The sequence below is a fragment of the Sciurus carolinensis genome, chromosome 2 (genome assembly GCF_902686445.1).
Source record: "Sciurus carolinensis chromosome 2, mSciCar1.2, whole genome shotgun sequence".
NCBI classification, from domain to species: Eukaryota; Metazoa; Chordata; class Mammalia; order Rodentia; family Sciuridae; genus Sciurus; species Sciurus carolinensis.
The window spans coordinates 62344-89778 of record NC_062214.1 but is presented as its reverse complement, the minus strand read 5'-3'; the positions used below and the strand labels follow the sequence as shown (position 1 = coordinate 89778).

The window sequence follows — 27435 nt, the reverse complement described above, 5'->3', positions numbered from 1 at the left end:
GAAGAACAGTGACTGGGCAGAGTAGAGCTACCTTTTGACAGCAGACTCCCACCTTCCCAGCCACTCTCTTGAGGGTACTTGCACCTGGGCCTCGCGAGGGCATTGGAAATCTGCTCTCCACATACCCTGCTTGACCTGGGTTGTTGGCATCTTGCTAAGTGTGGCAGATGGTGCGCCCATCCCATGCCTGCTCAGAAGGCGAGATGGCGGCGACCTGGGCCCCCCTCCCAGGGACACTGTGGAGGTCTGAGAGACCATGCAGGCTGTGCTCACTGCTTCCGTCACCCTCTAGCTCCAGGACTTCCTGCTGTCCTGCTGTGGGTGAGACCAGCTCCCCAGGGTCAGGTGACCCTGAGTTGGGAGTTGAGGTGGACAGCAGGCAGAGGGAAGCTCTTCCCAGGGTGACCTTTCTTCCCAATGTGATGATCTCCCAGCTGCTGTGATGTGGATGGTCTGAGAGCAGATTAGGGAGCTTGTACTGCTAGAAGTGGGAAATTTATCTGAGGGCACTGAAATTTTACTGTCAGAGGACAACATTGCCCCCTGCCCCCACCATCTTTTTTTTTTCTGGATTGAACCCAGAGGTGCTGAATGAACCACTGAGCCACATTTTCAGCCCTGTTTATTTTTTATTTTGAAACAGGGTCTCACTAAATTGCTCAGGCTGGCCTCAGACCTGCCATCCTCCTGCCTCAACCTCCTGAGTTGCTGGGATGACAGGAGTGGCCCCTGTATCTGGCTAACATTTTTCTTTTGAATCTGGTGAATGTGCATTTTAATGGGTCTGTTACGGCAACTTGCCAAGCACCCATTCTCATTTTGGTTCTGTTCTGCAGATCCGCATTGGAGCCTCAGGCACAAGGAATAATGATTCTGTCTAGAATTGTGATATTGTGTCTATTATGGATTTTTTACATTGTTGTTAATGTTTTAAAATATCACATTAAATATTACTTCTCTTGATCACTGAGTTTTTGGCCTCACTACCCTCACCCCATCCCACCCCTGAGGGTCCCCGAACTGTACTGGCACAAGATCATGTGACCATAAAGGTGGCTTGACTTGTGACCAGGGTGCTAGGTCATGTTTTCTGCAACTGTCCAACACCCGTCAGTTTTGGGTAGGAGAATTTTGGTTCCTTCCTGGCCTAGGCTCAGAGGGACGACAGGGACCTATCCAGACTGCAACCTCCACAGACAGCCTGTGGCCCCCACTCGGGTCCTGCGGGCAGCAGTGGTGGTTTCACGACTGCCCAGAGAGCCATTTCCCTCTGTTCGGGTAGGTGGGACCTGAGTTACTGTGCTTCGTGACGGCTCAGATAGGCAAGGGCCAGAGGAGGGGAAGGAGGTGAAGGCTGGCTGCCCAGGACAGGCCTGGCACAGGTGGTGTCTATGATGGAGGAGGCCAGAAAAGGGGAAGTAGGGCATGCCAGGCTTCCGAGGGAGCGCTCTGCACTATGTGGGCAGAGCTGGCTTAGAGCTCACACTGGAAGCTGGAGGGCCATGCAAGTGGGCAGCAAAGGAACAGGACCCCGAGGGACCCCTGCAATGCTGTGGAGGTGTCCAGGCCAGCACCTAAGGCGGAGCCTGCTTTATACAGGTCCGTGTCACTTGCTGCCAGGTCTGCTCAGCAGTGGCCCCTTCTCAGAGTTGATGCCCCCTTGGTGGTTGCAGAGAGGAGGAGACCATTGCACTCCCTTCTCCCTTCCCTGAACTCAGGGAGGTGCTGCTGTACCAGCCAGGGTGGGGGCCAGCTTCCTGCCACCTCTTCTACACATGTATCCCTCAACTGGTTCCTTCTGGGCCGGAGCTGCCTGTGGTCCCTAGGGGTCAGAAGGAACCTGTCCCCAATCTAGGTCTTGGAAGGACAGTGTTGCACAAAAGGCTGGAGTCTCCTGTAGGCCACTGAGATTCACTAATCTATGGATTTAAAAACTCGTCCTAGATCCACCCTAATTCTCCAGCTTTGCTGGCTGCGGCAGCACATTTAAAACAACAGTGTACCTTCCCTCCACCCAGGGCGATGAGCGGTTCCCTGGCATCAGGAGCCCCGATCCCTCAGCTGAGGCCCTCACAGCTGTCTCTGCCCAGGCCCCTCTGAAGGTGCCCCTTCCCCCTCCTATGCCAGGACTCAGAGAGAGTTCTGACCATCCCCACCCTTTCCTCCAACCCCCATCTGTCCATCGTAGGTGAAGTGTGCTGGGCAGCTCTGCAGGAGATACAGTGAGTGACCTCACTCACGTCTGAGAGGAGTGAGCTCACTGAGATGAGCACTGCAAAGGAGAGAAGCAGGTGCGGAGTGGAGAGTGGAGAGGTGGGTGGAAGGGCGGAGACCTGGCCTTGGGACCCAAGGCCATGAGCTCTCGGGGGGAGTCCACCCCACCGGGGCATTGCCCTGGCGTCCTCAGGTCTTCCCTGCTCAGCCTGCCCTCCCACCCTGTCAGTCTTTCAGACCTCGTCAGCCCCTCCTTTTGGTGCTTGCTCATGAGCACTGCTCCCACCTCCCTGGGGTGAAGTGCAGACCTGGGGAAGGCCTAGGCTGGTGCCATCTGTGGCCAGGACCCCTCCTTCTGGGGGCCGGTGGGGGAGCTTTTCAGAGAGAGGAGGGAGGGAGGGGAGGAGAGGCAGGGTTATCGGGCAGTGGAGCTTGGGCTAGGAGGTGTAGATAAAAGGGTGAAGGTCAGCGGGAGCCTGCCAGGTGCAGGGAAGCGTGAGCCCCTTAAAGTCTTGACATGGGTCACTTATGTCGGCTGTGTCCTTGTGGCTACACCTGCAGGTTTCAGATGATGCTGCATGTGCTTATTTTTTTTTTTTTTTTTAATTTTCAGTTGTAGATGGACACAGTACCTTTATTTTATTTTATTTTATTTATTCATGTGGTCCTGAGGATTGAACCCAGTGCCTCACACATGCTAGGCAAGTACCCCTGCATTTGCTTTTTGGTACCTGAGTTGGTAAACATTCAGCTCAGGGAACTAGGTTTTGGCAAGGGTACTGTGCAGAGTCTGAGAAGAACTGATCACTGTGAGAGTGCACATGTCTGGAAAGAACTTACATGATGGGTCTTGACTTCACTAAAAAGAAATACAAACCAGAACAGAGCAAAACACCCTCTAGGGAGACTGGTCTTATGCAGTACCAAGAATGCAAGCTGAGTGGACAGACAGAGACGTCTGTCTGGTTAACATGGCAGAACTCAGCATCTGTGGAGCATTCTCATCCCACGGTTTTCCATAGAAGGCAGAAGTCTTGAAATACTGGTTAGAATTGCAAGACATGCCGGGGAGCAGGCATGATAAAGTTGCTGTTAGAGAAGCAGAGTGGACATTACTCTTGAGCAAATCACTGACCCTGAAGTGGGAGTGGCGAGCTGGCCTGACCCTTCACCCTGAAGGCAAGAGGGCTGTGCAAAAACAGACCTGGTTGGTTTGTGCTTGAAACAAGTTTTTAAAGACAAATCAGTGAGAAATTGAGCACCTCGTGTCTTCAGCATCAGTGAGCTGCCCTTGAGGGCAGGGTCTGTCCTTGTGTGGAGGTGGGGGCATGTGGTCTGGGGGCTGCCTCCAAGCCCAGGAGTGAGCGAGCTGGAGTGGGGGCACAGGGATGCCCTGGGCATGGCCACCTTGTGGGGCAGGACCTCAAGGCAAGAGGACAGCGGACGCCCCTTCTGCAGTGCTTTGAGTTCCAACAAGGGAAGCCTCGTGGACCCTGTGGCCAGCATCACCAGAGCTTTGCCAGTAGCCCTCAGCACTCAGGGGGCATTGCCTTGCCTCTGCTCGGTGTCAAGGTCACAAGTGGCCCGCTCCTACAAATTCATTCTCATATTAAAGAGTATGGCTTTTCCTCTGTAGTCCAGGTTTCTCCCTTAGAATCAAAGCTTCACACCCTGAAGAGAACTTGCTTTTTGACCATTTGATACAGATAAATTGCAAATGGAAAGGTGCTCAGCAGAATGAATGCCGCAGCTGTTAGCTTCATCAATGGCGCTCACAGTGTGCGAGCAGCGCCCATTACACATCCCTGCAACCCTCTCTATTCTCTGCTCTTTGAATAATTTATCTGCAGGAAATCCAAATTGCCAAGGCACGCTTTAACCTAACAGAACGCTTGCCAATTTCCTTGGGAAAATGAACGGAAAAAAAAAGCTATAGATTGCATTTCAGCTGAACGCAGGCGCCTGGCCGTCAGATGCACAGCTCCATTGTGAGGTCTGCGTCGGGAGGCCGTGTGCATGGACTCTGAGCAGTCGACATTTGAAGGCTCATAAATGTCACGAAGTCCCTTTGACACCTGCTCCTCTCCTCACTTTAAATGTAAGCCATCGGTCCACCGGGAACCTTGGCTTTAAAAGTAGAAATCACAGTAATTGTCTTCTGTTTTATGGAGGGCTGTAATGAATGTGTGGCTTATAGCACTGTGCTCTCCAGCCCAGAGCTGACGGGTTTCATAAATTACCCAGGTTTTGATTTTTCTTCCTTAACAAATCACATAAATCATTGTATGTTATGCTGCTATGTGGGGGAGATTCACTTTGCAAATTCCATTCCACTAATTGGTGAATTTCCTTTTTCTTTCTTCCCAGGTGGTACTGTAGACATTTCTCTCTTGTTGGCTTTTAGGACCTAAAGCCCCACCTGAGGCAGAAGCTCCTGTTTCCCCCCATTCCTTTCTTCCACAGCTTCTTCCCCACTCTCCTGTTTCCTCCTGAACAGCCTCATGCCTGGAGCCCTGGCTGTCCGCAGTCTGTGGTCTGTGGCAGGTGTCGGTTTGCTCCCTCTCTGACCATGGTGACAGGTAGTGAAGGCCAGGCCAGCCACTCTCCTTCGGGATGTGACCTGCCCCGCCCAGCCTGGCTCTGGAGGAGAGGGTTGTTTTGCTCACACAGAGTGTGCTAGGGTCTTACTTTCTCCAAATCCGTCATGGTGACACAGGACAGCTTGTAGCACCCAGGGGCTTCACCCCCAGACATATGCATTCTGTGAATGTCACCCTCCTGGGGGCTTCTCCTCGGGTTCCCAGGCAGGACTATGTTATGGTCGACATCCCCACAGAGGGTGGGAAGTGTAGGCAGTTGGGTCACTGGCGGGTTCAGGCAGGGCAGCTGGACCCTGAGGCTAGAGGTCATGCGGGAAAGGGGCACATGTGTTATGGGCACGGACACCCTGCTGAGCAGGAAGAAAGCGTCCTGGGGCATTTGGGGCTGACTCACTCCATGGATGGTGGGCAAGTTGCTTTAGTGCCTCAGCATCTGCCTGGCAGATGAGGTGCTGCTCCTTGCCACGTCAGGGTCCTCTTGTTAGGAAACATCATGCTCATGAGGGTTCAGGAGGGCAGGCCCCACACTTTGGCTTGTGTGGGCAGATATAGGGCCAAGATTACAGGGACCAGAATTTGATCCAGAGAATGGATGATGCCCCTAATGGTTCTCGACGTGGGAGGAGCTGGCTGAGTTTCTTAACATGGCAGCTCTCTCTTCTTACAGATGAGCTTAGAGAATGAAGACAAGCGGGCCAGGACTCGATCCAAGGCCCTCCGAGGTGAGTGCTGTCTGGTCAGCTGGGGCCCTGGCTGTGGCTGCTGCTTTCTCTTCGGCTCAGGGCCACCTCCCCAGTGGTGGGCTCAGGAGAAGAAGCCCATAACAAGGGCTCTGGTGAACTGGATACCCTTGCCCACACCGGGCCCTGGGGCCTTGGGGATCCATCTGGAGGCTGTCTAGGCCTTTGGCCAGATAAACCTGCCTAGGGTGGAAAGGTGGAGATGGATAAGGCTCTACTGAGAGGGGTAGCCAAGTTCAGCTGAGACCTTTCTGTCTGGAGATGAAAGGCCACTGCTCCCCCAGAGGCTAGTTCTGGTACTGTGGGGAGTGGGAGTTCGTTGGATATGACTGTGGGTGGGAGGAGGGGGCTGAGACTCTGCTCACCCTGCTAGGACTGAGCCCCAACGCCTTGGCTAGTCTCCCCTCCTGGGTCCCTTGGGGCTTCCTGTCACACCCCACAGAGTGTCTAGGAACTCTGGGCTTTTAGGAATGCCTGCCCTGATTGGACCCCTGCACCTCTTTGTAGCCAGTACTCATCACTGGAGGGATCAGTCACTTGCCCATCTGTCTTCTCTGTCCAGTCTGATCTGGTGGCTTGTGCCTTCTGCTGAAAGCCAACACTTTTCTGCAAGTAGAAAGAACTATCACCCTGGACCTGGAGGGTCCAGAGAGGATCAAATCCATTGTGCAAAACCTCCCAGGGAGGGTCTGGAGTGAGCAATGTGACTGAGGCAGCACTCCCTTCACTGGCCTTGGAGTATGTTCTTAGAGGTCAGGAGAGGTGGATGCTGGAGGAGCAGCTCACTGCTGCTCTGGTTTACCTTTCTGTAGGCCCTTGGCCGCTTTACTTATGGTGAGCTCTGAGGGCAAAATGGCTTCCAAATTCCAAGTCTCACATGTGTTTCCCTGTTTTTCCTTCTCTTACCAGGACCCCCAGAGACCACAGGCACCGACCTCAGGTGAGGAACTTTTCCTATTGGCCCTACACTTCCCGTGTGCCTATGACCTGGAGATGTTCTGGGTGTCCTTAGAGACCCTGCTTTCCCTGTGTCATTTCTGCTATGTGTACCCCTACTGTTGCCTTCCTTAGCTCTGTCCTGGTCCACCATGAGGGGCCCAGCTTCATGGCAGGGACCCAGTGCTGGTCACCATGTCCCAAAACTAGCTGTAGGTGATTCCTGGTGAATCTCACAAATGCTTCAGTTTGACCATAAATGAGATAGGGTCTTCCACATTCTGAGTCTTGGGGGACCTGAGATGGCCATGGGAGTCTCATGCACTGAGATCTAGCAGTGGTTGGGTACAGCTGGCAGTTCTGAGAGCTTCCTTCACTGCTTAAGGTAAAGATTCTCACTAAACTGAACCAATGGGGTGGGAACTGTCTATTCTTCAGCACACAGTGGTTGAGTGAATGACTTCTGCCAATCAGGAAAACCCAAAGGTCACTCCATAAGCTTTGGGCAGAGGTGGAGCAGGATGCTAGTGTCCCTCCAGCATTTGGGACTGTAAGCCAGCGATGGAGGAGAAATGGGGGAGGGCTGCTTTGGGTCCCAGGCTCTGGGATGCTGTGGGTTGCAGCCCCAGGCTCAGGGCTTCTCTGGAAAGTGCTGCCTGGTGTCCTGTCTGTTAGGTGTGTAAGCTCAGCCTCCTCAGGGTTAAGCTGCATCCAACCAGAACTGGACCAGAGCTGTATACTGCTGGAGGTTAACCCTGGGTCTAAGAGGTGTGAGGGAGCTGCAGCCACACCAGGCACCCCTAGGCTGCCTGGCACCCCACAAGGCCAGGGGTGCCCAGAACAGGCATTCCCTGGAGTGCCTAGCCAGCTCCCAGGAGGGGAGTCACCTCTGAAGGGCCGAGCCCAGGAGGGGGTGGTGTTCACCTGGGGACCCCTTCTGGACACAGGTGGAAGGGGAGGCCCAGGTGAGGAGGCCAAGGGAGGACACTCAGGCTTTGAATGAACTTCCAGAGCAGAAGGAAAAGTGACTCAAATGGCTGTGCTTGTTGCTAGCCCTCCCTAGTGGTCTGGCAGAGCGCATGAGGCTGGTGAGCACCTAGGATCGTCCCTGCGTTTGGCCTGTGCTCTCCACCTGGTTACGTGCTACTAGTGATACCCATAAACTTTTCTGGGGAGAAACCGGGGATAAATACCTTGCATCTAGAGTTTTAGCAACAATTTCTTTGGCAATTCTTCATTTTTGAGAAGCGATGCTTATGGTAAAATCAAACTGTGTCTGAGTCAAGGAATCGGCCCACTGTGTAGGGGCCAGGAGACTCTCTGCTGTGTACATCAGACAGGGTGGGAGCATCTAGGAGCTGACCTGTGCTGCTCCCCACAGGACCTGTCCACCATGCGTTCCCATCAGAAGGTAATGAGACTCTGTCCTCGGGGGCCTCATGCTGTTGTGTCAGAACAGAGAACTGAGCTGTGTCTGGGAGGGGAACATCATGCCTGGGGGCAAACAGCCATGCTGGTGAGCTTATGGAGAATTGCCTGGGGAGCCCAGTGTGCAGGGCTCAGGATCAGAGCCTTAGACCTGGACTCCCAGCATGGGCTCCCCAGGGCTCAGGGAGAGCTCCCAGGAAGATGCTGGCTCTTGGGTGGCAGCAGGGGCTTGCTATGGGGTGAGCAAGGGGCTTGGCCCTGAGCAAGCAGGACCTATGGTGCTCTGGCCTCTGGGACAATGAATCTTCCTTGAGCCCCGAAATGAACACTCCAGTTCTCGGGAGAAGACAGGGATTCGATGTTTTCTCTACACACCCGAGGGAGAACTGGCTGTTCGTACTCGGCTGGGCCCAGCAGAGTCACTTGGGACTCTCTTGGAGGTCAGGGTTAGGGATAGGGTTAGTGTCTTCAAGACATGTCATTGGGCTACTCAGGGCTGTCTTCAAGGGCGAAGATCTGGTCCCTTCCACTTCTGAGGGACTTATTCTTTGAACTACTAGTGGACCAGCTCCCACCTGGAGCACAGGTAGTGTGGGAACCTTCTGCTGCCCCAGGGTGGGAGGGAAGACAGATTCTTCAAAGGGCAGTAGCCAAAGCATGGGCTCCTAGCTGGGATTTGGCCCCTTTCCCAGCTTGGGTTTCTGATGCCTATAGTTCACTTGAGGCCCTTCAGGGCTGTGGTCTGGGGTGCCTGCTGAGAGGTGGCCTCCAGCCAGGCCCTCTGCCACGATGCCAGTTACGTGCTCAACTCTGATGACTGACACCAGCATCTGTTGCATGGGGCTGGGTTGGAGCATTCAGGAGGCTTGCTGCTGGGTGCTGTGAGCACACGTGGGCACCTCCAGGTGCTGGGGAGGGCCTGACAGAGCCTGTCTCTTCCCACAGTGGGTACAGGAGGCTCTGGAGGTCTAAGCCTTTGCAACTGCTCACTGGCCCTGCACCTGATCACATGGAGGTACTATAGACACCCTATTGGTGCCCCCATGTGCTCCTGGTGCTTACCCATGCATTCTCAAGGGTGAACCGGTATAAACCGTGAGGCTCAAAGCTGTTGTCAGCTGCCACTTCAGCTTCCGGAGGCCTTGGCAGGTCTCATGTGGGCTCTGCCCATTCCTCCCTACACTTCTGTCCCAGAGTGGCCCTTGCCAGTTCCGTGCACTTGGGCCCACAGCTGGGACCCTCACCCTTGGTGGCAGGATGGGAAGATGCCAGTCCACCTGGCTGGAGACCAGGGCTCTTCTGCACCGGGTGGAGGGATTGCTTGGAGCAGGTGACGTGTGTGGGGCAGTGCGGTGCCCCCCAGGCCTCCGCAGCAGCTGTCGCCTAATTGCCTGATTAACTCAGTGATTAATCGACTAATTGGGACCTCAGCTTCAAATCCTCAATAACAAGGAGCTTTTTGTGAAAAGTCTCAAAGCTATTTCTTGAGAGAGTGAGAGCCAGTGTGGGCCTCCAGGGGCAGCGGCCTCCCCTCTGTCTGGGAAGGAAACTGCAACACGAATCCTCCCCACCCTTCCCCTCCTTCCTTCCTCAGCCTCTTGCTTGCTTCTTAGCACACTGAGCATCAGCACGGGGGAGAGGTGGGGGGCAGGGCGTGTGGTGGCCTGTGGGGGAGGGGTTGCCTCAGGCTCAGCCCTAGGCTGTGACTCGGATCCACAGACAGTTCTGGTGATTCCCCGACAAGGCTGGTGAATGTGGGCCGCATAATCAGCTGGGCTCCAGGTTGCAGTTAGGCCATGCTCAGTTGCACAGACACTATCAGGGCTATCTGGACCTAGGTAGAGTTGTGCCCCCACCTCCCTCCCTTTGCAGGCTTGGGGAAGAAATGCCCTGTTTTAGCTGCCCTTCCAGGAGGGAACCTACAAAATCATGTTCCTGCTGCCTTGGTTGGGTGAGGAGGTCAGTGCCCACAGGTTCCTATTAATTTTGTCATGCTGGGAGACAGGTAATGACTGAGGGCAAGGAACCCAGAGGCCTACCTCTGACCCCTTGTACTTGCCAGCCCCGGGCTGGGAGCTGCCTTTCCTAACACAGTTGAAAAGTCCTTGCAGATAGTGGGGCAGCTCTGCTCATTGGCTCTCCTGGCTTCCCTTCTCTATGTGGGAAGTTGGGACCCACACCAAGCTGAAGGTGCTGGAGTAGAGTCTCTGTTGCCAGCTGGGGTCTCTGGCTTGGGTCCAGCCTGCCTAGCAGTCCTCATTCAGCTCACCTGGCAGGAGTGTGGACTATGTCCTCAGTGGCCACAGGCCATAGAGTCAGTGATAGCCATCAAGAGTTCCAACTTTTGTACTCTGGACTTGGCCCAGACAAGTGAAGGGCCTGCTCTAGAGTGAGCTGATGTGTCCTGGGACCCCTCAAGGAGCTCTGTCTTGAAGCACCTGGAAGCCTGGTGGCAGCTGGCAGAAGGCCTGGAATGGGAGAAGTTAGGTGTCCAGCAGATGCCAGCATTAGAGGCCTTGCTCTGGTTCACACACAACTTTAATTAAAATGCTCATAGAACTGTAACCAGTCATTTTGTTATTTAAATGGGGTGAGTTAGCTCACTAATTTTTAACAAACTGCCATGGGCCATGCTGTGAGGAGCTGTTGGGAGGCCATCTCCTCTCCTCAAGAGTCAGGACCAGGGTGGCCCTAAGCCCAGATCCTGTTGCCTGAGGTGACCTCTCCTGCTTGTCTCCTCAGCTGTCCCACCCCAGGATGCACAGGATCTGGACATGTCCGGGGCAAGTACTCCAGGCACCGCAGGTAAACAGCCTTTGCCTCGCCAGGGGCAGCCCTTCCCCTGCCTGGGACCCTTTCATGGGTTAGACCCTTCCATCTCTTTCTGTAGCCTGGGGCCAGGCCGACTCCCACCCTTCTGAGCCATAGCCCTCCTATTGGACCATGTTCCTGGGGCCCTTGAGGAGGATGAGCTTGCCAGGTTGGCAGCTAGATACACTGCGCTCTGCACCCTGGTTTTCCTACTGGGGCTGCTGTGAGAACTGGGTGTGTTTGTGAGCAGAGTTTGGAACAGGCCTGGCACGCAGTGGAGATGGTGTGGGCTTCTGGGTTATCAGTGTGGTCACCCCATGTGGTCAGCTTCGCCTCAGGTGTCCCCTGCTGTGCAGGTTCACAGGGTGGGTGTGGGTGTAGCGGTCTCAGGTGAGGGGAAGGCTAGGGTGGAGCAGACGGCCAGGATCTGCTTGAGAGCATGTGGGATGTGGCTCAGGTCTCATGGGCCCCTCTGTGAGGAGCAGCCTGGGCCAGCAGCCCTTGAGGGTCCCGGAGTCCTGTTCTAGGTGGATGTGGCTGCCCATTGTCATGCAACTGGGGATTGAACCAAGGCCCAGCTCGTGCTGGGCAAGTGCTCTACCACTGAGCTACACCCCCAAACCCTGGAAACTTTAAATGTACATAATTAGATGTGAAATTTCAAGTACATCTGCATTTGGGGCTTCCGGTTAGTGACTGCAGAGGGGGCTGCTCACACAGGCCTCTAAGGCCTCCCACGACCCTGACCTGGCTCTCTCCCCTCCCTTCTGTCCCTTCCAGTTTACAGAGTTGCCCACTGGCCAAGAAGAGGAAGCTGGAGGGCGCTGAGGCCGAGCACCTGGTGTCCAAGAGGAAGTCACACCCCCTGAAGCTGGCTCTGGACGAGGGCTACAGTGTGGACAGCGATGGCAGTGAGGAGGCCGAGGTGAAGGACGCCTCTGTTTCAGATGAATCAGAAGGAACTCTGGAGGAGGCCGAGGCTGAGATGTCGGGACAGGAGGAGATTCATCGTCCGGAGCCAGCTGAAGGTGCTTTGTCGCTTTCTCCTCTGAATAAAGGGCGCTTAGTGTGGCCTGGAGAATGCAGCCTGTGTGGGGGGAGCTCACGCTGAGTGAGGGGGAGTCTTCCTGGGAACAAGGCCTGTCTTGTCCTGACCTGTGCTGGTTTCCTGGGGGGAGTCTGCCCAGGGCACACGGTCTGTGGTGTGTGCGAACACCGCACAGGGAGAGGTGAAGTCCTGCGTGCACACGCACGTGGGGCACGAGAGAGAGCCTCGCAGGCTGCGTCTCTGTGGGTAGCTCCTGAAGAGTGTCCTGCCTGGCCCTCGGGAAGAGCTGCCTGGGCTGGGTCCACTTGTCCCCAGACACTGAGGGCAGGTGCTGAGGAGGCACCTCAGGTTAAGCATTAGGTGGGGGAACTGAGTGGGGCCTCTGCAGGTGTGGTGCCTGGGGAAGCTGAGAGGGGGAGAGTGGAGGCTGAGGGGCCTGCTTCCCTTGGGGTCCACCATGGCCGGTCATGATGGGGGTACAGCCCTTGGTAAATGTGGGTAAATGTGGTCCCTGAGTTGTATCATTCCCAGGAGTCCTGGCAGACCTGGGGAGTCTAGGGTCAGGGTGAAGCTCCAGGCCAACGGTGGCATCCCCAGAGTATCTGGGGTCATCTGACTCTGAGGGCTGGGGATGGAGTGTTTTACTGTGGGAGAGATCCAGGCTGGGCTCTTACTTGGCTTTCCCTGGGACTCTGGAGTGAGCAAGGGGCCCATGGAGCCAAGCCAGCCTGTGTTCCAGGTGGAAAAATCCTGACTTGCCTGCTCCTGGAAGAGGAGCACCTGTGTCCAATGTCCTGGGCTGGGCACTGTGACCAGAGTATCTGCCCTGGTGCACGTGATGGTAGAATGGCTCCTACTGTGCCAGGAGTGCTGTCCCAAGTCCCACAGGGTCTGCCTGTAGTGACCACACCTTAGTTATTGTGGCTGGATATTTAAATTTTAATCCTTTAAAAATACAAATGCTTTTCAATTATGAAATAATTTTTAAAAATCCGATTTACTCTTTAAGCTCCTTTGTATAAAATGTAATGGAGAAAAACATGAATTCAAAATATCAAAGTAATACTTGACTTTAAAAATGCAGCAGTGGCTTATGACCCACCTTCTAACAAGTTGTCCATGATCTCCAGATTCAGGCGGAGGACTGGCAGGAGCAACCACACCTGGCACCCCCTTCTGACTTCCCAATCTCCTGGGCTGTGCTGAGGGAGGGTGGGTGGGGCAGGCTGGGCTGCTGCTGGGAGCCAGAGACCTGGATCCACCCCTGACACTCTCCAGCCCCCATGGCGTTTCTGGTTTTGTGCAGGAAGGAGCCCTGTCAAGTCCCATTTTGGACATAACCCCATCGGCAGCCCCACTGGCTCCTCCAAGGGCAGCTACAGCAGCTGCCAGGGAATCATCGCAACTTCTCTCCTCAACCTGGGCCAAATTGCTGGAGAGACCCTGGTGGGGGAGGATGCGGGCCAGGTAGTCAAGACGGGCCCCAGCGTTTTGCACCTGCTTCAGGAAGAGGTTGTGGAGGGGGCCACCAGCGACGAGGGTGAGAAAGATCTCTTTATCCAGCCAGAGGATGCAGAGGAAGTCATTGAAGTCACCAATGAGCGTTCCCAGGAGCCGTGTCCCCAGTCCCTGGAGGATGTGGCCAGTGAGGATTCCAGCAAGCAGAAAGGTGTCCTGGGCCATGAGGAGGAGGAAGAGGATGAGGAGGAAGAAGAGGAGGAAGAGGAGGAAGAGGAGGAGGAGGAGGATGCGGAGGATGAGGAAGAGGAGGAGGAGGAGGAGGAAGAAGAGGAAGGGGAGGAGGAGGGGGAGGAGGCGGCCACTCCTGATGTCATCTTTGAGGAGGATGCCTCCCATAACTCTGCCCAGAAGTCCCCTGAGCCCCGGCACCCAGAGCTGCCCAGTCCCAAGCCTGAGTACTCCGTCATTGTGGAGGTCCGCTCTGATGACGACAAGGAGGAAGACGCGGGGTCCCAGAAGTCGGCAGTCACAGATGAGTCGGAGATGTATGACATGATGACCCGAGGGAACCTGGGCCTTCTGGAGCAGGCCATCGCCCTGAAGGCCGAACAGGTGCGCACCGTCTGTGAGCCAGGCTGCCCGTCCGCTGAGCAGGGTCAGTTGGGCCCAGGTGAGCCAGGGAAGTCGGCAAAGCCCCTGGACGCTGTGCGGAAGAGCTGCTACAGTAAAGGTAGGCTGGCAGTGACCTGCCCTGCACACCCACCTCCCTCCTGGTTTCCAGGCGTGGAGATAGAGGTTGAGGGAGAGACCATGGTGCCGCAGATGTGGTGACGGGGGACGGAAGAGCAGATGGGGCAGGACTGTGGGTGAGGGTTGGGGACCCCCACTGTGTGCAGGGGTCCGGGAGACACACGCGGCTGAGATGTGTGAGAAGGGCCAGGCAGGGAGCAAGGGATGTCCGTCTGATTCTTGCTCTTCTGAGGGAGGAGCCTGCTGCTGGCTCTGTATTGGGCCTGAATTTGGCCTCTAAGACAGGGAGCTGCCCTGACTGCTGACTCCTCTTTCCTATCCTAGGCCAGGCTGTCTTCTCTGGATGGACTGGGCAGTAGTACTCCCTGTGCCCTTCCACTGTCCGCTCCTGGGAAGGGTTAGCTGACACTAGAGGTGAGGCAGATAAGGAGGCAGATGAGGGCTGGGGTTGATTCAGATACTGGAGTCAGGAACCAAAAAGGCAAGAGACATGTACAAGGGGGAACCCTGGAAGACATAACTGGATCACCCGGAGACAGCCTGGAGTGACAGGTAGCTCCGAGCACCACAGTCAGTGGGTGGAGACAAGGGAATACGATTTCTGGGAACACCCACACATATAAGAAAAGCCCAGGGGGACAGATAATGAGGGGGCACAGGCAGGGATATGAATTCAGCACGGGGTGGACCTGGACAGTGACTCTTGATGGGATACCCTTCTGGTGACACAAATTGGGGTTACTTTCTGGGGGCCCAGATGGAGGCCAGCACTGCCAGGCTCAGAACTTGGGGCCTGAGCACCAGGACACATAACCTGAAGGTGGGGCAGACTCAGGGACAGGTTGGGGGGCCTGGGCTTGTCAGGCTGCAGGCCTGTAGGTCAGGGCTTGCTTTGGAGGGACACTGACAGGCAACACAGACGCCATGGGCAGCCTGGTTCATATGTGGAGGGACTTATAGAGGCAGAGTACCTGCGTCTGAAGTAGGGGTACTCTGCATGGATCCAAGGGACATGGTGGCGGAGCTACGGGCACCAGAAAGCCCTCTCAGCCTGTGGGGACAGAAGTACATCCTCCTGCTTTGGGACAGTGGTGGCTTGGGGAGCCCATTCTAACTTGGAAGGCCTCTAGGGCCTGATGCAGGCCTGCCCTCTGAGTTGGGGCTCTGAGCTTGGTTCTGGGGTTTCCTGTCTTCCTGAAGGGTGGCTCATCCAGAAGGAGCATCTCTGAGATGTGCTGTGCTTTGAGGCTCTTCCAATACACTCAATAATGACCTACCTGGACCTGCAGAGGCCAGAGGAAGCCAAGGACTGAGATTTGGTGTGGAATTCTGCATACACAGCTGTGGATAAGCTTCTTGAGCTTGGTCCTCCTCATTTTGTTGAATTCCAAGGATACTCTTGGCAGTGGGAGGCAAACTGACTTCCCCTGCCATTCGGAAGCTTGCTCACATGCTCCACACCCAGCGGGAGGGGTAGACACTCCATCCCACATGGGAGGTTTTCTTCAAAATGTTGCCTACCCTGTTTGTGGTGTCGAAACCAGAAGCCCCTGCGCTTTGGACTGGCTTCTCCAGGGGCACCTGTTGTCCAGCTCCTGTTCCTCTTGGGTTTCTGGGCAGTCTTGCCTCCCTGCACCTCCCTGTTCACAACCCCTGTCCAGCCTCGGCTCTATATGGTGTGTCTTGTGTGTTTCAGATGCTTCAAGAGCTGAGAAGCGTGAGATCAAGTGTCCAACACCAGGTTGCGATGGCACTGGCCATGTTACCGGGTTATACCCTCACCACCGTAGCCTGTCTGGCTGTCCCCATAAGGATAGGATCCCCCCAGAGAGTGAGTAGCTCCATTCAGGGTATTTGGAGGTGTCTGTGGGAGGGGCAGCCTATCCAGAGCCCTGTGCCTTTGGGTTTCCCTCAAACTGCCTAAGCCCAAAATTTAGTGCTATGACATGGCTGGGACAGCAACCTGCCCAGTTTCCCCTGGAGATGCCAGTCTTGATCAGAGCCCCAGGAGGTTGCACAGACTCAGGCTGGCAGGATTGGAGGGGCTGACACCTGAGTGGGAAGGTGGAGCCTTTGCTTTCAGGTTGGAAGCCCAGAACTACAAAACAGAAAAATGAGAGGTTTCAAAGTGGACTCTAAATTCTGACCCCGGAGGCAGGCTCCATGGTGAAGGGACACGCTTCACCTGGCTGAGGGTGGGCTCATGTTTGCAGGCTCTACAGGGAGAGCCACCCTGAGTTATTGCCTCAAGCCACTGTGGCTCCTCTTTGCCTACAAAGCTGCAGGCTTCAGTCAGGGCTCCAGTACCCTCTTTGGGCTGTGCTCCCCCAATGCCATATCATTGCTCTCTGCCTTCTCTGGTTTTCTTATAGTCTTGGCCATGCATGAGAATGTGCTGAAGTGCCCCACTCCTGGCTGCACGGGCCAGGGCCATGTGAACAGCAACCGCAACACACATAGAAGGTACCTGGGTTGATCTAGGCTGTGGTGGGGAATCTGGGCTGGGCCTGCAGTGTGTCCCCACCCTGACCTTGAACCCTCACCTGTGATAGACTATGACCTGATATGTAGCCCCTGAGTGAAGCCAGCCTCCCTGCACTGCTTGGGATAGTGGGCACAAGGTTAGGGCCTACAGGGTTTCGAGGGGCCTTTGTATGGGCAGAATGGCACCTGGAGCTGCACCCCTGCTGGAGTTGCTGCCCACACTCCTGTGAGCTGGCAGTGTACATGTGCCTCTTTTGAAAAGTCTGACACTTGTGAAGAGGGCCAGATGGAGATTTGTGTATTGAGCATTTGGTAAACCTCTGTTAATGTGTAGAGGGACAAATGTGGACACAGCAGGAAGCTCAGTGGCTGGGGCTGTACTCTGGGCTTTTCTGAGCAAGTGCAGAGGCCAGGTAGACATGAGACTTCCAGGCCACTGCCTATATTTACTTGTTGGTCATCTCCCTCCATGAGAGGGGTTCATGGTTTTAGCTCACCTGAGAGCAATGTTTGGCCATACTGGACAGGATGGGCCTGGGCCCCAGTGGGCACAGTCAGCTGGGGGAAGTGCCAGAGCTCTCCAACTCTGTTCACTGGAAAAGAGACCAAGATCCCAAGCCATGTGATTGTGTCACCCTCTATGACCTAGAGCTGGCTCCTGAGCTCACTGTCAGCCCAGTTTTGACAGGGGAACTGCTCTGTCTCGATTCTGGTCATTTTCTGGGAAGGTCCAGAATCTTCCAGGGACACAGCACCCAGGTTGTGATCTGAGTGGGGCCCTTGGTTCCCCCAAGTCAGTTTACAAACATCAGCCAGAGACAGTTCCAGTCTGACCCTGGAGCTGGTGAGTGACAGGAGCAAGTCAGAGGACAGGCCTAGCAGAGGAGGTATCTCTGTCTGAGCTTTGCTTCCCTTTAGTATGCGTTTCATTTTTGTGTGTCACTGGCATAAATTTTCCAAAACAAAAACTGAGCAATTTGTACTTTGAGGGCTTAGGACAGAGCCAGAGAGAAAACTTGTGCTGTGGAAATGTGAGTCAGGAACACATCTGGAGCTCTCATGTCTGAATGATGCTGCTCCCAGACCCACACATCTGGCCACCCTGGACAGCGTGGCTTGGAGGAAAAGGCTCAGATCTCTTTCCTTTTCTTTCCTGTAGTTTGTCTGGGTGTCCCATTGCTGCTGCTGAAAAATTAGCCAAATCTCATGAGAAGCAGCCACCGCAGACAGGAGATCCTTCCAAGAATAGCTCCAATTCAGATCGGATCCTCAGGTGGGTGAGATGAACTGCAGAACTGAAGGGTCCTCCCCAGTGCCTGCAGGGGTTCTCAGCCTCCTCTGAGATGTGGTGTGGTGCATACACTCAGCCCCCAGGAGAATCCCCTGCTGCAGAACTCACCAGACCCTCAGCCAACATGCAAACACTGCGTGGCCACTCTGGCCTTGGGCACAGGCTGCTCTGCCTTGCTCTCCCCAAGGTGCCCGCTCCAATCACTGAGACTATTCCGGGACCCTTTTGCAGAGAAGGCCCTGTTCCTATTTGGAAACAGAAGACCATACCAGCCAAGGGCAATGGATGGCCAGGAAGCACCATGGCACTAATTCCTGTCTGTCCTGTCTGTCTTCCCATCCTAGGATAGACCCTAATGCAAGGGAGAAGGGAGGGTGAAGGCCTTGCTCCTAGCACTGCCTCCTGAGCATCTGAGACAGCAGTGGGCCTGTGTGCATATAGGCCTCTATGTTTGCACACCTGTGTGGATGTGTGCATCCATGATGCATTTACATGTGTGTGCAACTGCATGTGTATATGCATGTGTAGAATACTCTCATCAATGCAGGGACCCTCTGAAAGACCACCAGAATGTATCTGCTTAGTTCCCTCCATACAGGTGACCCTGGGAAGTGGGTTTCACAGATAAAGCCAGAGGTTTGGGCACTTTCCCAAGGTTACACCTCCTGACTAGCCTGTTGTCAGAGCCTTGTTCTCAACCACAGTCTTCCACTGGTGGGGCCAAGTCCTTGGGCCAAGAGGCACTACTGACTCATTTCGCCCCTGCTGATCCCAATTTCTCTGAGGAGCCAGAGCTTGCTCATATGTCTCTGACTCCTATCCTTGTTCCATGTCTATCTCCCCAGACAAGAGAGCAGGAGACAGGCCATCAAGCCCAGCAGAGGCCAAGCCCAGGCTGGCACAGTATTGCCACCTCTTTGCAGGGCCCCATGGCTACTGCCCTCTGCCTTTCCTGGCATGGGCCTGTGGAGTCCCAGTCAGAAGATCTTGGCTGCCAACCGTGGCTGTGCCACACCCTGGCCCTTGATTGGCCTTTCCAGAGTGCCCCTCAGAAGGAGTGGCCCCATTCATTGCATCTCTGACTGGGGCAGGGCTCAACGTTCCTGCTCTGGGTGGGTGTGCTCATGTCCCATCCATGGGCTCTTATAGCCCTGCGGGTCCCAGCTGGTATGTTCCCACTGGCTGACTCTCAGATGGTTTGAAACAGCTTCTTCCCTCCATACTCTGCTCTTCGTTCCAGCGTCCTAGCAGTTGCTAATTTGATCCTTTCCCTGACAGAATCTAAGTCACTGATAAAATATGAAAACATCCTGGGTATAATGCCAGGTGAGGTCAGGAAGAGGAACAGGCCCCAAACTTGGAGGCTGTTCCCCCTGGGACTGGGACATATTTGTCCACCTCTGGAACTCCAAAGTTCTTGTCAGACTTCAGAGACATGATGTGTTCCCCAGTCTCTGGTGAGCACTTGACCTGCAGTCAAGGGGCACTTGGCCAGGGGCAGAGGACTACCTGTTGGGCTGCTGATTCCATCTGGCCCACATTTTTGAGGTCCTAGCCTGGGATATGAGGACAGACTTTGCAAAACTTCCCTGGTGTCTATGACCCCAAGACTAAAGATCCTAGCGGAAGCCTGGCCGAAGCAAAAGTGGCACAGATGCTAAGGTCAGAGTTGATGTGTCCCTACTGAGCCCAGTGGCCACATACTGCAGCCTCCCCAGGCACTGCTGGGCCAGTCCATCCTGGGCCCCTTCCTTTCTGGGACTGGGCACGTCCCATACTCTTGGCATCTGGCCCTGAGAGTTGGCCGGATAGTGGCAGGCCACCTGGTGCCTCTCTTCTCTGGCCACATTCAAGTTCCTAGAGTGCCCGTGCTTGGAGGCCCTCACCCACTTTCAGACCTAACACATCACTGAAGTCAGTGGTCAGTCCAGATGGGGACAAGGATTGCTGGGTGCTCACTGGTGCTGTCTCTTCTCTTCCCACCTCTGAGCCAACGGGTTCAGAAGTCCCTCTGTGCTTACTGATCTCACTCCCTGCCTCCCATAGCCTTCCTGCTTCCTTACTGTTCTGTACTTACTCCCTTTCTGCTTCCTTTCTGTTCAAGCCTTTTCCCAAGAACTCTCCATGGACTTCAGTGAACTGAAAACTTTCTGTGGCCTTTTTGTGCCTGCTGCTGACCCTTTTAGCAGACCCTCATGGGCTGTCTTAACTCAACTTTGAGAAGAGGTCCACTAAGGGCTAAGTCCTTGCCTGAGGGGAGATCTGGGTCCAGTTGGGTCCGAGGCCATGCTGCTACTTCCAAGCTGATGTCCCCCCAGATACCCTGATGGTCTCCTTGCTGGAGTGCTAGGTTGTTCTGCTATGTAGTGGCCTACCATTGTGCTGGACTATGCCAGAGCCGGGCTCCCTGCCAAGGGCTGGCCAACTGTATTTGAACTAAGGAGTTTTAGGTCATTTCCTCTGGCTAGTACCCTCTGTATGAGGAGGTGGTGCTGTTCCTTGCAGGTTCCTATTGCTACCTCCTGGTGGGCAGTCCTTCCTTGTACTGACCACAGACCTGCCACAGGGCCCTTCCCCTGGGAGCTGACATTCTGATGGTCTTCAGGGGCAGGATATGGGGGTGTTTCCCTGGGTCTCTATTCTCAATGGTCTATGTGGGGTCCCTGCCTAGGCTGTTGGATAGGATGGGGGAGGGTGGCATAGTGTCCCCGTCCCTTACAGGCTCTGATCTCTGTTCTACACCAGGCCCATGTGCTTTGTGAAGCAGCTTGAGGTCCCTCCTTATGGGAGCTACCGGCCCAATGTGGCTCCTGCCACACCCAGGGCTAACTTGGCCAAGGAGCTGGAGAAGTTCTCCAAGGTCACCTTTGACTACGCAAGTTTTGACGCTCAGGTTTTTGGCAAACGTATGCTTGCCCCAAAGATTCAGACCAGCGAAACCTCACCCAAAGCCTTCCAATGTAAGTTGGGGAGAATCACTCTTGTCTTTGTTCCTGGGAGGGTGGGGCCCATGCTCTGAGGAGCTAGGAGGTCTGAGGTAGAGGTCTGAAACTTCAGACGCCCAGGGGTCACTGCTGTGGCCTCCTTGTCATTTGTCAGTGTTGGAAACCCATGTGAGGTGGAAAAGCACACAGTTCACTGGTGACCAGGATCAGTGCCTCCCAGTGGGTGTGGACAGGGCAAGAAGGAGTTTCCTGCTGTTGCTGAGCTGCCCCTGGGAGGGAGGTTCTTCCTCCCTGTAGTGGAGAGAGTCTGCTCACCAGGACTGGGACCTGGGTGCCTGCAGGCTGGGCAGGGCCCTCCAGCAGCCTTCCCCAGAGCCAGAGCTGGAAACACTGGTGTTTGTGGTTCCTCTGTATCATGTGGAAGAGCAATTCTATGGCCAGTACATTTTTGGGGAGAAGACAGTTCATTCCCTCTTTTGTGTTGTCTGGTCCCTAATGTTGCTTTGTTAAGGCAGCAGCTACTAACTAGGGATGCAAAGTCAGCTGAGATGTTGTGACACCTTCTGATACCATGTGACAAAATGACCCTCATGAGTGACATTCCAAACACCCTTTCCACAGAACTCTCCAACCTCTCATCAAGCACTTGCTAATGGACACATTAGTTTTGCTTGGAACATCAGGGCTGCTGGGATGTCTTTGGAAGGTTTTGCTCTTTCTGCTTAGATCTTGGTCAGGCTGGAAATGAGAGGTCTCCTCAGGGCTGGGGGGCATTGGAGGGGCGACAGCTGTGCCCAAGCCTGCATTGCAGTGGCTGTGCTCTGGCCCCAGAATGCCCCACTCGTCTGCCATCTCTGTCCCTGTCTAAGTCAGTGGTGTTGTTCCCTTTTTGCAGCCAAAACTTCCCCAAAGGCCTCATCCCCTGAGGCTCAGCCCCCCAGTAGTTATGTGAGGAGCACCCCACCCTCTTCTGCAGGCTTCGACTACTCACACGATGCTGAGGCTGCACACATGGCCGCTACCGCCATCCTGAACCTCTCGACCCGCTGCTGGGAGATGCCTGAGAACCTCAGCACAAAGCCACAGGACCTACCCAGCAAGGTGGGCATGCTCCCAGCAGCCTCCGAGGAGGCTGCAGTCCCACCCACTCCTCGCAGGAGATGCTTCCAGGAACAGCTGGGGTCTAGTTGACAACTCTCATACTTAACTTTACTCTTGGTCTTGGCCTGCCCCCAGTGAGAGTTACGTGTGCTGTGGAAGGACTGAGCTAGGGACTGGCTTGTGCTGAAGGGAGCAAGAAGGACCATAGACTCCTTTTCCTGTGGTCAGGAAGCAATAGCCGGTCCTTCCCTCTCTGCAGTAATCTATTCTGGTTGCTCTGCTTCCTTTCCATGGGAACCAGTGTTCTGGGCTCTCTGTGAGTCTGATTAAAATGCACCAGAAAGCGCAAGTGGAAGGGGTTGATTCTCACATATATTGTTTCACCTTCCAACCTAGTCTGCGGACATCGAGGTGGATGAAAATGGAACACTGGACTTGAGCATGCACAAGCGCCGCCAGCGGGACGGTGCTTTCCCCAGCAGCAGCAGCTGCAGCAGCAGCCCAGGTGTCAAATCTCCCGATGCCTCCCAGCGCCAGAGCAGCACCAGTGCCCCCAGCAGCTCCATGACCTCACCCCAGTCCAGCCAGGCCTCCCGTCAGGATGAGTGGGACCGGCCCCTGGACTACACCAAGCCTAGCCGCCTTCGAGAAGAGGAACCTGAGGAGGTGGGTGTGGGGCAGGCTGGCACAAGTGGGTAATCACTTTCTAGGTGGCTCCGCCTCTTGGCTCTGGTAGGGTTGTGGGGTCCCTTCCTTTGTATGAAGGAGCCTCCACCTTCTGGGCAGCTGGGACTCAGGGCCTGCCCTCCAGGAAGGGTTTCTCCTGCTTAGCCATGTTCAGCATTGTCCATTGACAGAGGTGGTCTTCTCACCTGACATGATGCAGGGACAGCACCAATGTGGATGCTCCCAGAGTATGGGAGGAGAGGGCCTTATTTCAGATTTCATGGGGATGATTTGGAGAAAGTTCAGGCTTCTTTGGTTTTGTAAGCCTCCCACTAACCTGCAAGACACATCTGCTGTCCAGACAGGGGCTCAGCCACTTGGCTCCTTGGGCCAAGATAGTGAGAAACTCCTGGCTCAGACCCCTCTTGAGCGTGGGACTCTATAGCGGGTAGTGGCCTGAGTCCCCAAGACCAGGACCAACCCAAGAGAAAATAGCCCAAGCATTGGTGTTGGAGCTGTGGAAACTTCATTTTCCAATCATCCATCTATCTGACCTGTTAAATGAAGAGCCCTGGACATGGGCTCACTGGGGCTTTTTCCCCATGAGAAGGCCTCCCAAGGAGCAGAGTCCAGCTCCAAGAGCACACAGGCTGCATGAGGCCTGTGGGCGCCCCCTTCCTTTACCTCTCCTAGGCTCCTCTGGAGGGGATCCCTCTGCAGGGCGTGGAACCAAGTGCTCAAGGTGGAGAGGTGTGGCAAGGACCCCTCCTGGCCCATCCAGTGTGAGACACGCTCCTCATTTGCCATGGGTGGGACTCAGGATCACCCCATTTTACAGAGGGATAGACTGGGCTCCCTGGCTAGGTCACATGGCCCCCATCAGGTGTTGGGGTCCTGGAGGAGGTGCCTTAGGCTGAGGTCCCTTTGGAGGGAAGCCACACCTGGTACTGCCTCTGCCTGGTTTTCTGAGGCTGGTTTCCTTCCCTTGGTGGGCAGAAGTCCTGCCTGGGCCAGGGGCAGGTGTGACTTCCTGGGCAGTGTCCCTGCTGCTAGCTCTTATCCGAAGGTCTATAAGCTTCAACACTCATGCTCTACTCCTAGGACTCAGCACCACTACCACCTCCTTCCCGCATACTTGCATTCCTCACCCCTCCAACCCTATGGCCATGACTTATCAGCCAGCTGCCTTCTTGGCCCAGTGAATGGGTGTCCTGAACCCTCCTCTGCCCCTTCCTTGGCCCCTGCTCAGTGCTGGTCTCCCCGGGCTGCTTTGGTCCCCCCTCTTCTCCCTTACTTAATACATCTTTTTGGGTCACTTCTTTACCCCTAGGAATAAGCAATCATCTATAGGGTGACTCTGTCTCAAAGGTCCTGAGGTCCCCCAACTGAAGCCTGTGCTACCAGTGGTGGCCAGTTATGCACTCTGTAGCAAGTAGCCTTGGCTCATCCCCAAACCCTGCCTCTTCACCCACCCACTTCCTAGGCATAGGTCACCCCCAGAAGTGCCTCCTGAGACAGGCCCTTCCTGTCCCTCTATCTCTGTCCTGGATTTCTGACTCAGGCCCTCCTGCCAGCATTGCCTGAGGTCCCGTGTTGCCAGAGCATCCCATCCTTCCTGTCCCAGGTACTTTATGCCCTTTGTATCCATGGGCCTCTGGGATAATGTCTTCCCCTCTGCTTCTAGGAGCAGCCCTCACACATCCTGAGGCTAGGTGTGTCTGCCAAGGAGCTTGCTCCAACTGGCTAAGCAAATAAGTCTCTTTGAGCCTGTTCAGTGGAGGCAAAGGCAGCACCAGCCTCTGACCAGGTCTACTGCCAGTTGCCCGAGTTGCCTGGCCCCATGGGCACTTTCTTACTTGCTATTCTCTCAGGTCTGTGGGGGCAGTGCCTGAATAATTCACTGGGACCCGTGGCAAGTTGATGCCAGCCCTGCAACCGTGCAGCCATCCTGCGGGACTTTGGCTGTCCTGACCCTGCTAGAGCCCTGCCCTTACTGGAAGGAGCTATTCCTTGCCCACCTGTGGGTTGGTAAACAGTCTTCTAGAGCTAGTGTTTAGCCGATGGCTTGCGAAGTACCACACCTGGTGGGTGGGTGGGTGGGGGGTCACCAAGTCATAACAAGTGGTAATCATGCTCACCAGTGCAGCTTCCTGATGGGGCCTGTGGACATCTGGGCCCTGCCTTTGCCCTGAGGGCTCTCCTCCCAGGTGTTCATCCTGTGGGGTGACCTGGTGGAGGTGACCTGAGGTCAGGCAGTGCAGATTCCTGTCTCTGGTGGTCCAGGAGCTCTGGTGTGGGGAGGGTCCAGGCCACAGATTGCCCTCTGTGTTCCCTTGGGGAACTGGACCTTTTCCCTCCTCCAAAAGGCAAGGATTTCAGGAATGCCTCTTGGATATTGTCCTGAAGGGTCCCTCTCCCTCACCCACCGGGTTGGGTGCCCGGGCCTCCCCACCAGCCGTTAAAACATCTCCCTGCTGGTTTTTTGCAGTCAGAGCCAGCAGCACATTCTTTTGCTTCTTCTGAAGCAGATGACCAGGAGGTGTCAGAAGAGAACTTTGAAGAGCGGAAGTACCCAGGAGAAGTCACCCTGACCAATTTCAAGCTGAAGTTTCTCTCCAAGGACATAAAGAAGGAGCTGCTCACGTAAGCTGTTACACCTCCATTATGGGAGGTGCAGGCCTGGTCATCGCCTGTGGCAGCTGGTCTTCTCCCTTCAGGGACTCTCCTGCCTGGCTCCACCACTTCCAGCCAGGCAGCCCTCATGGCAACAGATACTTCCTGTCACTGCTGTGCTCTGCTGGACATTAATACGATCCTCCAAAAGCATTAAGAACAGGAAGAGTCTTTGGCCAGCCTGCAGAGTAGGACAGAGCAGAGCAGAGCAGGATGAGGATCAAGGAGTCACAAGGGGAAACTTCACAGGAGCCCAGCCCTCTCCCTGAGGCCACAGCTGGATCCCTGCCTGGGCCTGGGGCTCACTTCCTGGTCTCCACCCTCAGCTAGAGCCTCTGTTTCACCCCCCCACCGCTAAACCGCCTCCCCTAGAGCCATGCCTGGCACCTGTGCCAGGGTGACCCACTCTTGCCCTTCTGCCTCAGGGCTGGCTTTCCCTGGGTGCTGGCTCCAGGCTCTTGTCCCTAGGAGAGGCCATGCTGGTTCAGGAGTTGAAGCTGGAAGTGACCCTGGCCTACGTGTCCATACAGGAGCACACGGCACACGTGCAACTGCTCAGCACTTGTGCTTTGGAGGCATCTTAACTTCAAGTCCAACTTTTCCTTCTTGAGTTAAGCTATGTGGGATAAGCTTTCAGGCTGAGACAAGGGTTCTCCTCCTAGGGCTGGGGGCAGCCAGGAGGGTCCTGGCCGCCCACTGCGGCACCTGCAGTGCACGTCACGCTCTGTTCTGATGCTCTTTTTCCTTTGTCCAGTTGTCCCACCCCTGGCTGTGACGGCAGTGGCCACATCACTGGGAACTATGCCTCCCACCGCAGGTTCGTCCCCTGCTCCTCTAGCCTGGCCCTGGTGCTTTCTGGGGGGTCTTCCTCTTCTCCTTCTCTGCTCCTCCTCTGTGGCTTACCCCGTTCCCATCTCTTCTCTTTCAGCCTCTCTGGTTGCCCTCTTGCTGACAAGAGCCTCAGAAACCTCATGGCTGCCCACTCTGCTGACCTCAAGTATGTTTGCGCTCCCTGACCCTGTCTCTTGGGCAGTTCCCTTGCTTTGCTCTCTCCTTCATGAGGCTCCTGCCAAAGTCGGTTCTCTCCAAGATGCCACCTGGGCTGGCCCCTGCTCTCCTGGAGGGGGCAGGGGGCATGCCCTAGGAAGGGCTGCTTCTGCCTGGCTGGGGCTGCGCTGCCACCTGTGGCCCTGCTCTGGCACTGCCACTGCTTCTCCCCTGGGCTGGAGCCAAGGCTGCCACAGGTCCTTACACAGCCCTGGCCCCTCCCTACCTTCTCTGGAGGACCCTGCAGGGTTTCCTGGGTCTGCTTTGCCCACAGTCCTAGAGGTCTGGGGAAAGGCCAGAATTGGCTGAGGCTTGCAAGTCCTGCCATGGCTCAGTGGCTGCAGGTTGTGTGGCTCTTGCTGAGTGAAATGGAATCAATGATGCAAGAGAGCTTCTTGCCTCCTTCTCCTGCAACCCTCAGCTGCTCTGTACTGTCCCAGCACCTCCCAGCGGTACCTGCTTCCTGCTCTTGCCTTCTCTGCTGGCCTCTTTTCTGCTTCTGTGCCTCCCTGCCCCTAGTAAATGGCAGGACAGGCCCTGTGGGCACCAACTAGCTGCTTAAGGTGTCCTGCACACACGAGGCAGGCACCCAGAGGTTTCAAGGTATCTGTCCTTCTGGGGTTGGAGTTGGGAACTGTTGTTTCCTTTGGTTCTGATGCCTGTGACTGAACTGTGACATTATAGACCCCATGATCCTGATCTGCAAGGACCTCATCCTGGATCCCAGGGCCAAGTGAGGCCATGGCCCACAGTTTATGCCCTGGGACTGGCTCTTGTGAGACTTATATTAGGAGGCCCTGAATCCAGGTCAAGGCTCCTTGGCCAGTTTGGGGGCCAGAGAGAAGCTGGACAGGGTGCCTTTGGGATGATGAGCCTGAACGTGAAGGCTTCGGCGAGAGCAGAGCTGGCTTAGGGCAGGACTGGAATTCCTGGGTCTCCAGCTACCACCCTGCAACCTTGTCTCTACCCTCCTGTGGAGGAGTGTGCCCCACTTGGCTTTCCTTCTGGGAGTGAACGCAGGTGTGCACCTTGGTGGGCGCACACATTTACTCATTCACTCCTTGCCTGGAAACCCAAAGTGGGAGCACTGAGCTCTGCAGCCGTGGGGCTCCCCCACCACCCTTCTTTCTTGTCATCTTTCTTATATTCTGTTTTCCTTTCCAATTCTGCTTTCTTTCTCATGATGATCAGTTTTCATGGTTTTCCAAGGGAAGGGCTTGAGCTAGTTATGCAGACAAAG

The 27435-nt window shown here is 55.3% G+C and overlaps 1 protein-coding gene across 5 annotated transcripts in view; it reads left to right on the top strand.

Annotated features, from left to right (window-relative positions):
* Myt1 (myelin transcription factor 1) overlaps nucleotides 1-27435 on the top strand; it is a 61400-nt gene that overhangs the window by 19600 nt on the left and 14365 nt on the right. For 2 of the 5 annotated variants that reach the window (XM_047541734.1, XM_047541733.1), the window contains exons 3-16: nucleotides 5482-5536; nucleotides 6464-6494; nucleotides 10661-10723; nucleotides 11510-11757; nucleotides 13084-13968; nucleotides 15685-15819; nucleotides 16361-16451; nucleotides 17632-17745; nucleotides 20509-20723; nucleotides 21604-21809; nucleotides 22206-22475; nucleotides 24964-25118; nucleotides 25903-25965; nucleotides 26077-26145. In XM_047541734.1, the coding sequence (XP_047397690.1) occupies nucleotides 5482-5536; nucleotides 6464-6494; nucleotides 10661-10723; nucleotides 11510-11757; nucleotides 13084-13968; nucleotides 15685-15819; nucleotides 16361-16451; nucleotides 17632-17745; nucleotides 20509-20723; nucleotides 21604-21809; nucleotides 22206-22475; nucleotides 24964-25118; nucleotides 25903-25965; nucleotides 26077-26145 (2600 nt within the window). The remainder of the gene's footprint in view (nucleotides 1-5481; nucleotides 5537-6463; nucleotides 6495-10660; nucleotides 10724-11509; nucleotides 11758-13083; nucleotides 13969-15684; nucleotides 15820-16360; nucleotides 16452-17631; nucleotides 17746-20508; nucleotides 20724-21603; nucleotides 21810-22205; nucleotides 22476-24963; nucleotides 25119-25902; nucleotides 25966-26076; nucleotides 26146-27435) is intronic. The other 3 variants (XM_047541736.1, XM_047541735.1, XM_047541737.1) reach the window with 3 other exon arrangements.